Here is a 14457-nt window from a genome sequence, read left to right on the forward strand (position 1 = left end):
GAAACTGGAAATTACCTTTCCCCTCTTCTAGGGATTGTAAACATCATTAGTTTTGATTGCTAAAAAAGAGCAAAAATCATTTAAAATATTGCTCACACATGAGTTAAGTCCTCCAGTGGTTAAATGCCAGTATTACACTGTAAAAAGTGAGCGTTCTCACACAACAGGCTGCCTCCTCAGTGTCTGTACAGAATTTATGATACTGACATCAGATGTGAGCTCCAGTCTATAGGACATGGATAAACACATTTTATTGTCCATTTATATTCCTTAGTGGTTAAAATAGTGTTGTGTTGTTCTTGAAACTAATCTCCTCTTACATTCTCGGGAATCAACTCAAACCAGAGCACAGAATAAAATCATAAAACACAAAATGAACCAGTGAATCAGTGATGTTGGCTGCAATCTGTTTGAGGCTGATTTCAGACCTGTGGACAAACATGGACAGTTAAATTAAATTAGTTAGTTAAATTAAAGACTGTGATGGTACATCTTTAGGTTACAATATTTTAGGGCTGTCAAAGTTAAGTTTGTTATAAATTTATTCCCATTATAAAAATAAAAATAGCATCTTAAAATTCTGGTGTGGAGATCATTATTAGACAGTTTCTTCGTACAACAAATTTATTTTTTTCTGTCACATTCAGCTAACACATCAATATAGTACACAGGCTTACACATATACACACAGATGCACAAGATAAATACATGTTCATGTTCACTGTAACTATTACTTGTTTTCATTGGTTGTGTTAAAACAAAACACCTGTGACGTTCAAACTGAGGATTTTTAACATAAAAATATTAAGCTTTCTATACAGTTTATATAAATATATTCAACACCTTTCAAAATAAAGTCCTTTGCAGGAGCACAACCAAAACACAACAGAGAGAGAGAGAGATAGTAAAACAGCATATTTACTACATATTTCAGGAAAAAATAAGCACTATATTGTTTTGACTTGTCATGAATTTAGTTTCCCTTTTTTTTTTTTTTTTTTTTTTTTGGCAAATTACAAAGATGAAACTGGTTCCATTTTTTTTCAGTGTACTATTTCACTAAGAGGGTTCAATGTTAATGTTTTTTTCACCTGCCAGAAAATCTGCTTGCCCAAAGTCAAGTCTAATTTCCTCTATACAAAGTGTTTTATTTAACAGCAACTATCAAAAAATGCCTTCAACAAACCATGTTGGTGTGGTGAACCCAGGTCAGTCCTGTTCTTCTGCTGAAGAGCAGTTGCATTGGAGTCCTCAATGAACAGCTGTTCTTTGAGTCTTTTTGTTTTGTAAAACATTTAAGATTTATGTTGTCTGTAACAAAATCAGATTATGTATTTTAAAGTGTGTATTTGTGATAACAAATGGATAAAAAAAAAGAGAAATAGATAGCATCAGAAGACAGTGACCAGGAAATGAGGCAGAGAGAGAAGCAAAATGGTGATGTTGTGGTTCATGGTCGGTGTCTTAACCCCAGAGCTGCTGTGTGGGGCCAACAACTTAAATTGTTTAACTTGAATTTTCAACACACATCTCATTGCAATGGGCACAGGAGAGCTCTGTTTATGGAAATGGAAAACATCCTTCACGGTGTACTAACCCATCCATTTTTTTCTGTAGTAGCAGAATCCCCCGATGACGACCAACAGAACAACTGTTACTACTACAGCTTTAATGAGTCCGATGTAGCTGACTGCAGAGAGTTGGGTGAGGGGTGTGGGTGGAGAAAAAAAAAGGTTTCATCAGTTTTATCAGTATGATCAATATTTTCCTGAAAACCCTGTAGTATGTAATCTGAGTCATGTCTTCTACCCACAGTGCACTGCAGGCAGCAGCCGGCCTGTGAGTGCAAAATCCAACATGGCTGCTCGTTTTTAGCAGGAAAATCTTTGCTCATTTTGAAAAAGTTACAGTAACAATGACAGTTATATTGTTAATAATGCTTCAATATTTTCTGTATTGAAACAACCTATAATTATTTAATATTGTTTTGTAAAAAATATCTGTATATCTGCAATCTGTATCATTCCTACCAAAAACACAACTACACTGTTCAATAAAGTAATTAAAGCTTGAAATGTCTTTTTAAAATACATTTAGACTATAAAGTAAAATATTTAAATGTGTTTTTCATATGTGTGTCACCTGCTCTCATAATCGCTCAGACATTGCAAACTATTACTACAAAGTGAGCACCTGCTAATAATTGTCTTTTGAATTTACATACAGTAAAAGAATTTCTTTATCATGATTGTATGATATAAATTGACCAATTCAGATTTATATTTATTATACTGTTTTAGCCGACCACAGGACAAAATAAAAAGGGTCCTGCTTGGAAAAAAAGCCAAACCAAATGAAATGTGCCATTTTTCTTTAAATCAAAACTATTGTGATCAATGAATCCTTTCATTTGTTTCATAAATGCCCAATGGATAAAATATATATATGTAAAATTATTTCAGGGATTTTGTCAAAGGGCCCAATAAAGAATTTTATTTTAAAAATCAAGAAGATTTTTTTTTTTTTTTTTTTTTTTTTAGCAATTATTTGATGTGCCAGGCTGTCTTTGAGGACCTGAGGGACTCCTCCTACTAGTGCAGCTGCCCGTTGAGACTCTGAATCAATGATGGAGACGACTGCAGGAAAAGTCGCCAAAAAACTGCATTATAATAAAGAGAAAAGAGCCAAAGGAGCAACATGCTCAACTCAGGAGTTTGTCAGCTCACTTGGTTACTTCTGAGTTCACCTTCAGTTGTGTTCATTCAGGTGTATTGCTCTCAGTACTTTTCTATCTTCACACTGACTATTCATGTTTTAAATGCAGTTTATTTGCTCTGTAGGTGTTTTTTACTGTCAGTTGTATGTTTTATTAAACACAGTTGATGTCTGTTGGTCAGGTCAGTTACTCAACCCTTTTGAGTAACTAGTTCAGTGTTCACTTTACACAACTACATAACTATCTGTGGGTTAATCACTGTGGGCTTCCCCTTTTACATACAAGTAGTCATGTGACCCACTGCTGATATAAAAATATTGATTAGAGGTGTTTAAAAAAACAGATCAAAATATTTCTTCCATCACTGTAAAAGAGAACAAAATGATAACCAAGGGTGTCGAGGTGTGTTAATTTGTTGTCAGACTCACAGTGGACAGTTGCAGTGACTCTTTCTGACCTCACCACTGGAGGGGGCTGTGGTCCTTCAGGTCCCAGTTCAAGCTTGGCTTCACACCAGAACTGGCCTCCATCATCTTCTTTACTGGGAGTGATAGTTAAATTGAAGTGACCAGACACTGGCTCCTTCTCTGTGTTGCTGAAGTGTGTACTGTGCAGTACTGTCTGTCCTCTGTAGAAGGTCAAAATGAGGTTTTCAACAGGAGCAACGTTGGAGAATTTACAGTTCAGAGTCTCCTGACGACCCTCTGACATCTGAGAAGCAAAGTGGATGGACACAGAGTCTGGAGGCTCTGTGAAGACAGAGAGAAAGACAAGCAGAGACATACAGAGTCAGACACACAGAATATAAATCACTTTGACTGTAAATTAGAAAGAACAAATGAAGAGATCAAATTTAAACAGAAAATCATACTGTGACTCTATTCCTTCAGCACTCATTCTATATAAAAGATTAAATGAATTAATGACAACAGTATTTTGTTCAACAGCAAGTTTACTTACGGTAGAGAGTTACAGGCAGTTTGGTACAACACTGCCGACTAGTTTGACCACTATCATCGTTATAATAACACAAGACAGATGGTTTGAAGTCAGTCATTCTGTCGACCGTCCATGTGAGCGTGGTCCCGTTTTCTGTTTTTTCCAAACCAGATGCATCAGTCTGACAGTGTTGACATACAGAGCAGCTGGCAGAGGTTGGGTCACCATACTTCACTACCAGTCTGGATGGAGTGAATACAGGTTTATCTGCACAGTCTTCATCTGTAAGACAAACATTAATTTTAACTTTAAAAAGCTCTCCACACAATAACAATCAGTACTGTTGTTTGTAGTTTTGCTTTTTGTTCAATTTTATATATTTTCTTTGAAACAATTGGGAGTACAAGTATAAATGAACACACTGACAAAGATGAGCAGTTGACCTGCTTTAATCTTATGTACCCCCAATCATTTTTTTAATATAGGACACAGTTTTGTTTTGTCCTCTGTAAATATCCATAAAAACACTTTTATACATTTTACATAATGTACTTATGCTGTAAAATAATAATAGTCTTTCATATTGCAAACATTCTTTATACTTAATAATTTGAACTTTTGCACAGTCCTGCACAAACTGTACAGCTTTATCATTTAAATAATGGAGATATTGTGCACAATTTTTTCTAGTTTTTGTTATCTGTTAGTGTCTGTTCTGTGTTTTTGTATTTATCCTTCTTGACGTACAGTATTTGCTTTAAGATTAATACTTTTCTCATACTATGTTCACTATCATGTACCAACATACTACAGCAAATTCATTTAATTATAATAATGATAATGATAAAAAAAAACTTGATTCACCATCACTTTAATAAAATAAAGATGGATGAATGCCCAGAGCAATCACAGAAATGATCAAATGAGATTAAAAATTAAAGGCACTGAACAGAAAATGTAGAAAACATAATAAAACATGAGAAGTTCCCTCCCTAACAAAGTACAGACTCTTCACTTACCACAACATGAAATGCTGAAGTCATGCAGAAAACTTGTCAAAGAAACAACCAGAAGAAGATATTGGAAGAACATTATTCCCAGTTATTTTTTGCTAAGACAAATAATAAAATTTGTTGAACAGAAACCCAAAAGCTGTCAAACTGAATGAGTTCACAACAGCTTTTTGATGTCATGGTTGGTGCAGTCGAAAACCGTTGGCAGTGCAGTCTGTTATCACATCACACATTTTCTTTATGTTTGCTCCGTTGTAAAAGTGAAAGTGTGGCATCATCTGTGGTGCAATAGAAGAAGCCAGAGTACCGGGAGAGAACCCAAGTAGAAAACATGCAAACTCCATTATCGATTTGTTTTAAAATGCCAAAAAGTGGTGAAAAATATCAATCGTTGTTTCCAAAAGCCCAAGACAACGTCCTCAAATGTCTTGTTTTAAAACTCTAAGTACGTGAAAGCCCTTTTTAAGTTTAAATTTTATAAGGTTGAAGTTACTATAAAATCTTCATGATTCATTTGTAAAAGGTCATCAGAACTAATAAAACAAAGCCATGTGATTTAAATTATGATAAATACTCCTCTGTGTTCTGTGAGAATCCTAACAGCTGCATTTTAGATTCCTGGGTGGAGTGAAGTAGATCATTCACCTGTTCCCAGTTCTCCTCCATAATTCATCATTTGAATTTAACATTTGTTATTTCAACTGTTTTTACTTCAAAGAAAACTAATTGTACACTTGTATGGTACAAATAATACATATTCTATCTGTCTCATTTTGTCTTGTTGCCTCTCAGGAACAAGGTCATGGCCTCTTTCTTTGTAGGTTTTCTCCAGGTTTTACAAATTCCTCCTTTAATCCAAAGATGCACAGGTCAGCTGAACTGGAAACTGTAAGTTACCTTTATCCTCTTGTAAGGATTGTAAATAATATTATTAGTATTGTACCAAGTGTTTTCAGAGGTTTTGGCAGAGTTCAACCTTTCAGGCATATGAAGAATCATGTATGTATGTGCACATTAAATACTGCACGGCTGCAGTGTGATCATGAATCAAGAATAGAGAGAATTCATTCATTCATTCAAAATAAAAGCGTACTCACACATGAGTTAAGCCCTCCAGTGGTTAAATGTCAGTATTACACTGTAAAAAGTGAGCGTTCTCACACAACAGGCTGCCTTCTCAGTGTCTGTACAGAACTTATGATACTGACATCAGATGTGAGCTACAGTCTATAGGACAAGGATAAACACATTTTTTATTTTTTAACTTGTTTTTATTAGGGAGGTCATTCACAGTCCAGGTTTGCTAAACATTCAGTACATAAAGACAGTACATGAATCACATTTACATATGTACTAGGGGTGTGTATCTCACTGACTGAAACCGATTCCATACGTATCATGATACGTGTTCAACGATACGATATGTTTTATAAATCTTTAAGTGGCCAACGATTCGGTTCGATACCATTCAGCTCTGTCACGATACAATACGATACAATACAAGACAATGCAATGTGTCAGTCTTTACATTTTGATTCAATAATGCTACATTTGTAGAGTGCTGTTAGTTGCCAAAAAAATCCTGATAGTTTTACTAAATATAGTAACAGTTGAGACAGAGAGGAGACATTACAGTGATGTTTACATCTTATTATGAGCCTCATGTGTAAATGAGAACCTGTAGCCTAAATGAGAATCTGTGAACAACCTTTTGCATAAATGATCTGCAGCAGCGTTTCTCATCTTTCTTATAAAACACAAACTTATTCTACACTTGCGCGTTATGAAAGTTTGGTGGTGCGACGCGGTTCAATGTCGCTTCTGTCGCTGTTTTCAGCGCCGTCTGTTTTAATAAGTAAATGAAGAGGAGACACAGGGGAGGGAGGAGGGAGCGCTTGTTTTTGTGAGCGTGGCAGCGGGCGTCCAGCGAGAGCGGTGCAGGCAGAGACAGCGGGAGGAAGCGAAGTGGCAGCTCGCTGATGCCAAAAATGAAACATATGCGCGTCCTGATGAGATGTATCGATACGCTATAGTGCTGCATCGATTTGTTTCCGATTCATGTTCAGCTTTTTACCGATACAGGCCGTCTGAACCGATACACTCGTTTCTTACACATTAAAGTTACACCCCGAACAACTACACTGTTCAATAAAGTAATTCAAGTTTAAAATGTTATCTTAAAATAAAGTTGGACTGGAAACTGAGATATTTAAATGTGTTTTTCATGTGTGTCACCTGCTCTCATAATACAAAGTGAGTCCTTGCTAATAATTGTCTGTTGAATTGATTTTCAGTAAAACAATTCATTTGACACGTTGACCAATTCAGATTTGTATTTATTACACTGAAAAAGCATATTTTAAAAAACATGAACAGCATCAGAAGACAGTGACCAGGAAATGAGGCAGAGAGAGAAGCAAAATGGTGATGTTGTGGTTCATGGTCGGTGTCTTAACCCCAGAGCTGCTGTGTGGGGCCAACAACTTAAACTGTTTAACTTGAATTTTCAACACACATCTCATTGCAATGGGCACAGGAGAGCTCTGTTTCTGGAAATGGAAAACATCCTTCACGGTGTACTAACCCATCCACCTGTGTCATTTGTAGTGGCAGATTCTCACGATGACGACCAACAGAACAACTATTACTACTACAGCTGTAATGAGTCCGGTGTAGCTGACTGCAGAGAGTTGGATGAGGGGTGTGGGTGGAGAAAAAAAAAAAGAACAGATATTTCACATCAGACCAGTAACATATATCAGAAATAGCACCAACAAACGTCCTTCCTCATGTTGAATGTGTGAGAATAAATTCTCTACTGCTGTGAGAAAGCAACACCTAAAGCAGCGTTGTGGTTTCTCATCAGTGACTCGCTTTCCAGAATCAACAATAACTTTGAAGACTGGACATGACAAAACTTAATATTCTTTATAAACTCATATTTCATACACAAGTTTCATCAGTTTTGTCAGTATGATCAATATTTTCCTGAAAACCCTGTAGTATGTAATCTGAGTCATGTCTTCTACCCACAGTGCACTGCAGGCAGCAGCCGACCTGTGAGTGCAAAATCCAACATGGCTGCTCGTTTTTAGCAGGAAAATCTTTGCTCATTCTGAAAAGTTACAGTAACAATAACATTTATATTGTTACTAATGCTTCAATATTTTCTGTATTGAAACAACCTATAATTACTTTATATTATTTTTTAGAAAGTGAAATTTATGAGTCCCTAAATCATTATTCTTTTGAATTTCATGATGCAGTCTGTATCATTCCTACCAAAAACACAACTACACTGTTCAATAAAGAAATTAAAGCTTGAAATGTCATCTTAAAATACATTTAGACTATAAACTGAGATATTTAAATGTGTTTTTCATATGTGTGTCACAAAGCCAAACCAAATGAAATGTGCCATTTTTCTTTAAATCAAGACTGTTGTGATCAATGAATCCTTTCATTTGTTTCATAAATGCCCAATGGATAAAATATGATACAAACAATATCATATATGTAAAATTATTTCTGGGATTTTGTCAAAGGGCCCGATAAAGAATTTTATTATAAAAATAGAGAAGTTTTGTTGGCAATTATTTGATGTGTCAGGCTTTACATGGTTAAAAATTACCTGTGACGTCCACATGATAAACCTTAGTGACAGTCCCCATGCTGTTTCTGACCAAACAGGTGTATTCTCCTTCATCCTCAGTGGTCACAGAGTTGATAGACAGAACACTATTGGTCGAGGATAATCTTCCTGATGACTTCGTCCATATGTACGAGGGTGTGGGGTTTCCCACAGCTGTGCAGTTCAGTTGTAAAGGGTCTCCCTTTTTGATAACAATCTGATCTGGTTGTGATGACACCACGAGCTGAGGCTTATCTGTGTGTGGATCAAGTGAGGAAGAAAAACAACATGTCATTACAGCAAAATGGGAAATTTAAACCTAATAACTTTCACCACAATGCTGTTCCTGACAGGCTGCTTTCACTTTCTACTGCTACTCCAAAACATTTAAAGGTCCAGTAGGCAACACTGTTTAGGTAAAATTGAGAAAAAAATTCATAAAAACCTTTCAGCATATTGTAAATCCGGTGTTTTGAGAGAGAGCTACACTTCTGCACCTCCTCCATGGCTCTGCTTTCAGCCTTTAGAGAATCTGACCCGTGACGGTAGATTTAAACCAATCACAGGTCTTTAAGGACCTGAGGGACTCCTCCTACTAGTGCAGCTGCCCGTTGAGACTCTGAATCAATGATGGAGACGACTGCAGGAAAAGTCGCCATAAAACTGCATTATAATAAAGAGAAAAGAGCCAAATGAGCATCATGCTCAACTCAGGAGTTTGTCAGCTCACTCAGTTACTTCTGAGTTCACCTTCAGTTGTGTTCATTCACGTGTATCACGGAGCTTTGCCGAGTGCCGAGAGGACCGGACGGAGCTGCGACACAGAGCTGACAGACAGCTGCTCAGAGCCGGGGAGCTCATCAGAGCAGGGTCTGCAGCAGACTGGCACTTCAGGAGTTGCTGTGATTCTGGCTACTTTACTGGCAGTAGAGGAGCTCAGAGTGTATATTTCAAACTTTTGGGATTAAAAAGGATTTATCTTCATTCCTGCTTTTCTACCTTCACACTGACTATTCATGTTTAAAATGTAGTTTTTCTCCTCTGTAGATGTTTTTTTTTACTGTCAGGTGTCTGTTTCATTAAACAGTTGATGTCTGTTGGTCAGGTCAGTTGCTCAACCCTGTCGAGTAACTAGTTCAGTGTTCACTCTCCTTTCTACTGCAGTTTCTGGGTGTGTAGTCTTTCTTCACAGTCTTTCTTCTTATTTTCACAGTCTGATGCTACAACAGTCTTATGACAAACAGCATCTGTCTGAAATTTACATAACTATCTATGGATTCATCACTATGAGCTTCCCCTTTTACATACAAGTAGTCATGTGACCCACTGCTAATATAACAATATTGATTAGAGCTTCTTTAAGAAACAGATCAAAATATTTCTTCCATCACCGTAAAAGAGAACAAAATGATAACCAAGGTTGTCAAGGTGTGTTAATTTGTTGTCAGACTCACAGTGGACAGTTGCAGTGACTCTTCCTGACCTCACCACTGGAGGAGGCTGTGGTCCTTCAGGTCCCAATTCAAGCTTGGCTTCACACCAGAACTGGCCTCCATCATCTTCTTTACTGGGAGTGATGGTTAAATTGAAGTGATCAGACACTGGTTTCTTCTCTGTGTTGTTGGACCGTGTTTGACCCAGAACTGTCTGTCCTCTGTAGAAGGTCAAAATGAGGTTTTCAACAGGAGCAACGTTGGAGAATTTACAGTTCAGAGTCTCCTGACGACCCTCAAACATCTGAGAAGCAAAGTGGATGGACACAGAGTCTGGAGGCTCTGTGAAGACAGAGAGAAAGACAAGCAGAGACATACAGAGTCAGACACACAGAGTATAAATCACTTTGACTGTAAATTTGAAAGAACAAATAAAGAGATCAAATTTAAAAGAAAATCAAACTGTGACTCTATTCCTTCAGCACTCATTCTATATAAAAGATGAAATGAATTAATGACAACAGTATTTTGTTCAACAGCAAGTTTACTTACTGTAGACAGTGACAGGCAGTTTGGTACAACACTGCCGACTAGTTACACCACTATCATCGTTATAATAACACAAGACAGATGGGGCAAATTCAGTCAGTCTGTCGACCGTCCATGTGAGCGTGGTCCCATTTTCTTCTCGGACTCCCTGAGGCACTTCCAAACCAGATGTATCAGTCTGACAGTGTTGACATACAGAGCAGCTGGCAGAGGTTGGGTCACCATACTTCACTACCAGTCTGGATGGAGTGAATACAGGTTTATCTGCACAGTCTTCATCTGTAAGACAAACATTAATTTTAACTTTAAAAAGCTCTCCACACAATAACAATCAGTATTGTTGCTTGTAGCTTTGCTGTTTGTTCAATTTTAGATATTTTCTTTGAAACAATGGGGAGTACAAGTATAAATGAACACACTGACAAAGATGAGCAGTTGACCTGCTTTAATCTTATATACCCCCCTAATTTTTTGTATATAGGACACAGTTTTGTTTTGTCCTCTGTAAATATCCATACAAGAACTTCTATACATTTTGCATGATGTAGTTATGCTGTATTTGCATGTTTTTATTAATTCAAATATTTGCTTGTTTATGATCAATTAATCAATAATAATAATGATCTATCTTCCACATTGCAAACATTATTTGTACGTTGCACTGTGAATATTTGTGCACAAACTGTACAGCTGTTTAAAAATTGGTCATATCATCCACATTTTTCTCTGTTTTTTTTAATTTTTATTATTATTTGTCAAATGTTCATGTCAGTTTTGTATTTTTCCCTTCATCCATCTTGACTTGCAGTGCTGGTTTTCATGCTTCTTTTTTAAAATTATGGTTATGCACCAACATACCACAGCAAATTCCTTTTAAGTGAAAATAATAATAGTCTTTCATATTGCAAACATTCTTTGTACTTAATAATTTGAACTTTTGCAGACTCCTGTACAGCCCTGTAACTGTACAGCTTTATCATTTCAATAATGGTCATATTGTGTATATTTTGTTCTATAGTTTTTATTTGTCATCTGTTAGCATCAGTTTTGTATTTATCCTTCTTGACTTGCAGTACTTACTTTCATATTTATATTTTTCTCATACTGTGTTCACTGTCATAGACCAACGTACCACAGCAAATTCCTTTAATAATAATAATAATAATAATAATAATAATGATTTAAAAAAAAATTGATTCATCCATCATGTTACAATAACAAAAACTGGAATAAAGATGGATGAATGCCCAGAGGAATCACAGAAATGGTCAAATGAGATTAAAAATTAAAGGCACTGAACAGAAAATGTAGAAAACATAAAATACAAGAATTTCCCTCCCTAACAAAGTACAGACTCTTCACTTACCACAACACGAAACGCTGAAGTCCCGCAGAAAACTTGTCAAAGAAACAACCAGAAGAAGATATTGGAAGAACATTATTATCAGTTATTTTTTGCTAAGACAAACTGAATGTGTTCACAGCCGGTTTTTGATTTCCTGGTTGGTGCAGTCAAAGATCACACATCTTCTCTACGTTTGTTCTGTTGTGAAAGTCAGAGTGTAGCATCATCTGAGGTGCAATATAAATAAGGCGGAGTTGAGTTGGGTTAAACTGCATGTTGTTGGACTGTGGGAGGAACCCAGAGTACCAGGTGAGAACCCACGTGAAAACATGCAAACCCAGCCTCAAACTCTCACAGACTGGGAGATTCAAACTCAGAACCTTCTTGCTGTGAGATGTCTGTGCTCACCACTGCAGCAAGTCAATTTTCTCCATTAATTGAACTGATCGATTGGTTTTAAAATGTCAGAAAATGGTGAAAAATGTCAATCAGTGTTTCCCAAAGCCAAACAGGACACCCTCAAATGTCAAATGTTTTAAAACTCTGTGTTAATACCATGATAAGTGAAAGCCATGTAGGTGGGCCTTGAGAGGTCACGAAACAAAGAAAAACTTTTCAAGTTTAAATTTTAGAAGTTTGAAATAACCACAAAATATTCATGATTAGGGTTCGAGTTCGAGTTCGAATCCCCCAGCTGGCTGGGACAGTACCTTTCTGTACGGAGTTTGCATGTTCTCCTCTTGTCTGTGTGGGTTCTCTCTGGGTTCTCCGGCTTCCTCCCACAGTCCAAACACATGCATGCTAGGTTAATTGGTGACTCTAAATTGCCCATAGGTGTGAATGTGAGTGTGAGTGTGAGTGGTTGTCTGTGTCTGTGTGTCAGTCCTACGATGAACTGGCGACTTGTCCAGGGTGAACCCCGCCACTCGCCCAATGTCAGCTGGGATAGGCTCCAGCCCCCCACGACCCTTTGGGAATAAGCGGTTACAGAAAATGAATGAATGATATTCATGATTAATTTGTAACAGGTAATCAGAGCTAATAAAATGAAGCCATGTGACTTAAATTATGTTAAATACTCGTCTGTGTTTTGTGAGAATCCTAACAGCTGCATTTTAGATTCCTGGGTGAAGTAAATAATTCACCTTTGCCCAGTTCTCCTCCATAATTCATAATTTGAATTTAACGTTTGATATTTCAACTGTTTTTGCTATATTTAGAATATTTTCACTGCTTTACCTTGCTATCAGACAGCCTTTTCAGACTGCAAACCTCTATTAGCCAAAATAATCTCTCTAATGAGACTCCATTACTGCATATTCAACTTTTGAATATTTTTTTCAAGCAGGTCCATCCCCAGTTATTGTTAATGATTTATTAAGATTTGGGGGTGGGGGGAGTTAATTTTTGGATGCCAAATGCAAAAAAGACAATTCTCCAGAGGACAGTAGAGAATTTAATAGTTGTGGCTCAAAAGAGACTTTTTTTGGACCAAAAGTGTCTCATCTGATAGCAGACCCCTGGTTTAGAGTCAGTGAGGTTGTATTTAGGCACAGTGGTCCTTTGAACTAAATGCTAATGTTACTATGCTAACATGGTCACATTGACAAGGCCAGTGGTTCCCAAACATTTTCTGGCATGTCCCCTTTTCAGAAGCCAACAAATGTTCAAGCTCCCCCCACCCCAAATTGTAATTAATTATTAACAACAACTGGGGATGGAACTGATTTAAAATAAATAAATAAATAAATAAATCAAAAGTTGAATATGCAGTAATGGAGTCTCATTAGATTCGATTTTGGCCAATACTGGTTTGCAGTCTGAAAAGGCTGAAAAGCAAGGTAATATAGGTGATAGCACTCTAATTTCTACTGCAGTTTCTGAGTGTGCAGTCTTTCTTCAGAGTCTGATGCTTCAGCAGTCTTATGACAAACAACATCTGTCCATTCATCTCTAAGGGCTTCCCCTTTTACATACAAGTAGTCATGTGTATAAAAATATTGCCCAAGAGGACACCCTCAAATGAGATTGCAGATTGCAACCAAATTAATACATCTCACCTCACACTTCCCTTCCGAGCAAGAACCTAAAAGCACTCTCTAAACGCAATGATTCTTATTTTCAGGTAATTATACACTGCTGAAAACATACTTATGAATGTGATATTCCATCTTTTAAATATAATAAAATATCAATGAAAGACAGTGGGATGCATCTTACTGTGTGTTATAAATTTATTCTCATTGTAAAACTAAAAATGGCATCTTAAAATTCCAGTGTGAAGATCATTATTAGACAGTTTATACAAAAAATAAATCTTTTTCTGTCACATTCAGCTAACACATCAATATAGTACACAGGCTTACACATATACACACAGACGCACAAGACAAATACATGTTCATGTTCACTGTAACTATTACTCGCTTTCACTGGTTGTGTTAAACCAAAACACCTGTGATGTTCAAAGTGAGGATTTTTAACATAAAAATATTAAGCTTTCTATACATTTTATGTAAATATACTCAACACCTTTCAAAATAAAGTCCTTCGTAGGGGTGTCGCGGTTACCGGAGTAGCGGTAAACCCCGGTAAAAATGTTGACTATAACAATTACCGTTTTAATTTTAAAAAATATATATTATTGCGGTGGATTACCGCGCCGCGGTGTAGGAACCATGAGCCTTTCCAGCGTCTCATCTCAGTCTGCTGAAATTGCTGCGCAGGCGCACTTTGTAGCCTACTGTTGAATGTATGTTCTCTCATAGTTCACTTGTTTTATAATATTGTGCAATTTGTGGAACTATTTTGTGTTGTGGGTGCGCCTGTGT

At 36.7% G+C, this 14457-nt stretch overlaps 1 protein-coding gene across 1 annotated transcript; it reads right to left on the reverse strand.

Moving 5' to 3' along the window:
- Positions 1-2591: 2591 nt before the first annotated feature.
- On the reverse strand, positions 2592-12754 carry LOC146329616 (vascular cell adhesion protein 1-like). The gene is made up of 7 exons (XM_084714445.1): positions 11648-12754; positions 10285-10560; positions 9754-10074; positions 8300-8554; positions 3677-3973; positions 3145-3465; positions 2592-2659 (listed from the first exon to the last, which is right to left on the reverse strand). The coding sequence occupies exons 1-7, from the start codon at positions 11718-11720 to the stop codon at positions 2592-2594; spliced, it is 1611 nt and encodes a 536-aa protein (XP_084570571.1). The 5' UTR covers positions 11721-12754.
- Between the last annotated feature and the right edge of the window lie 1703 nt (positions 12755-14457).

Source organism: Lutjanus erythropterus, chromosome 3, assembly GCF_056507025.1.
Source record: "Lutjanus erythropterus isolate fLutEry1 chromosome 3, fLutEry1.hap2, whole genome shotgun sequence".
NCBI classification, from domain to species: domain Eukaryota; kingdom Metazoa; phylum Chordata; class Actinopteri; order Lutjaniformes; family Lutjanidae; genus Lutjanus; species Lutjanus erythropterus.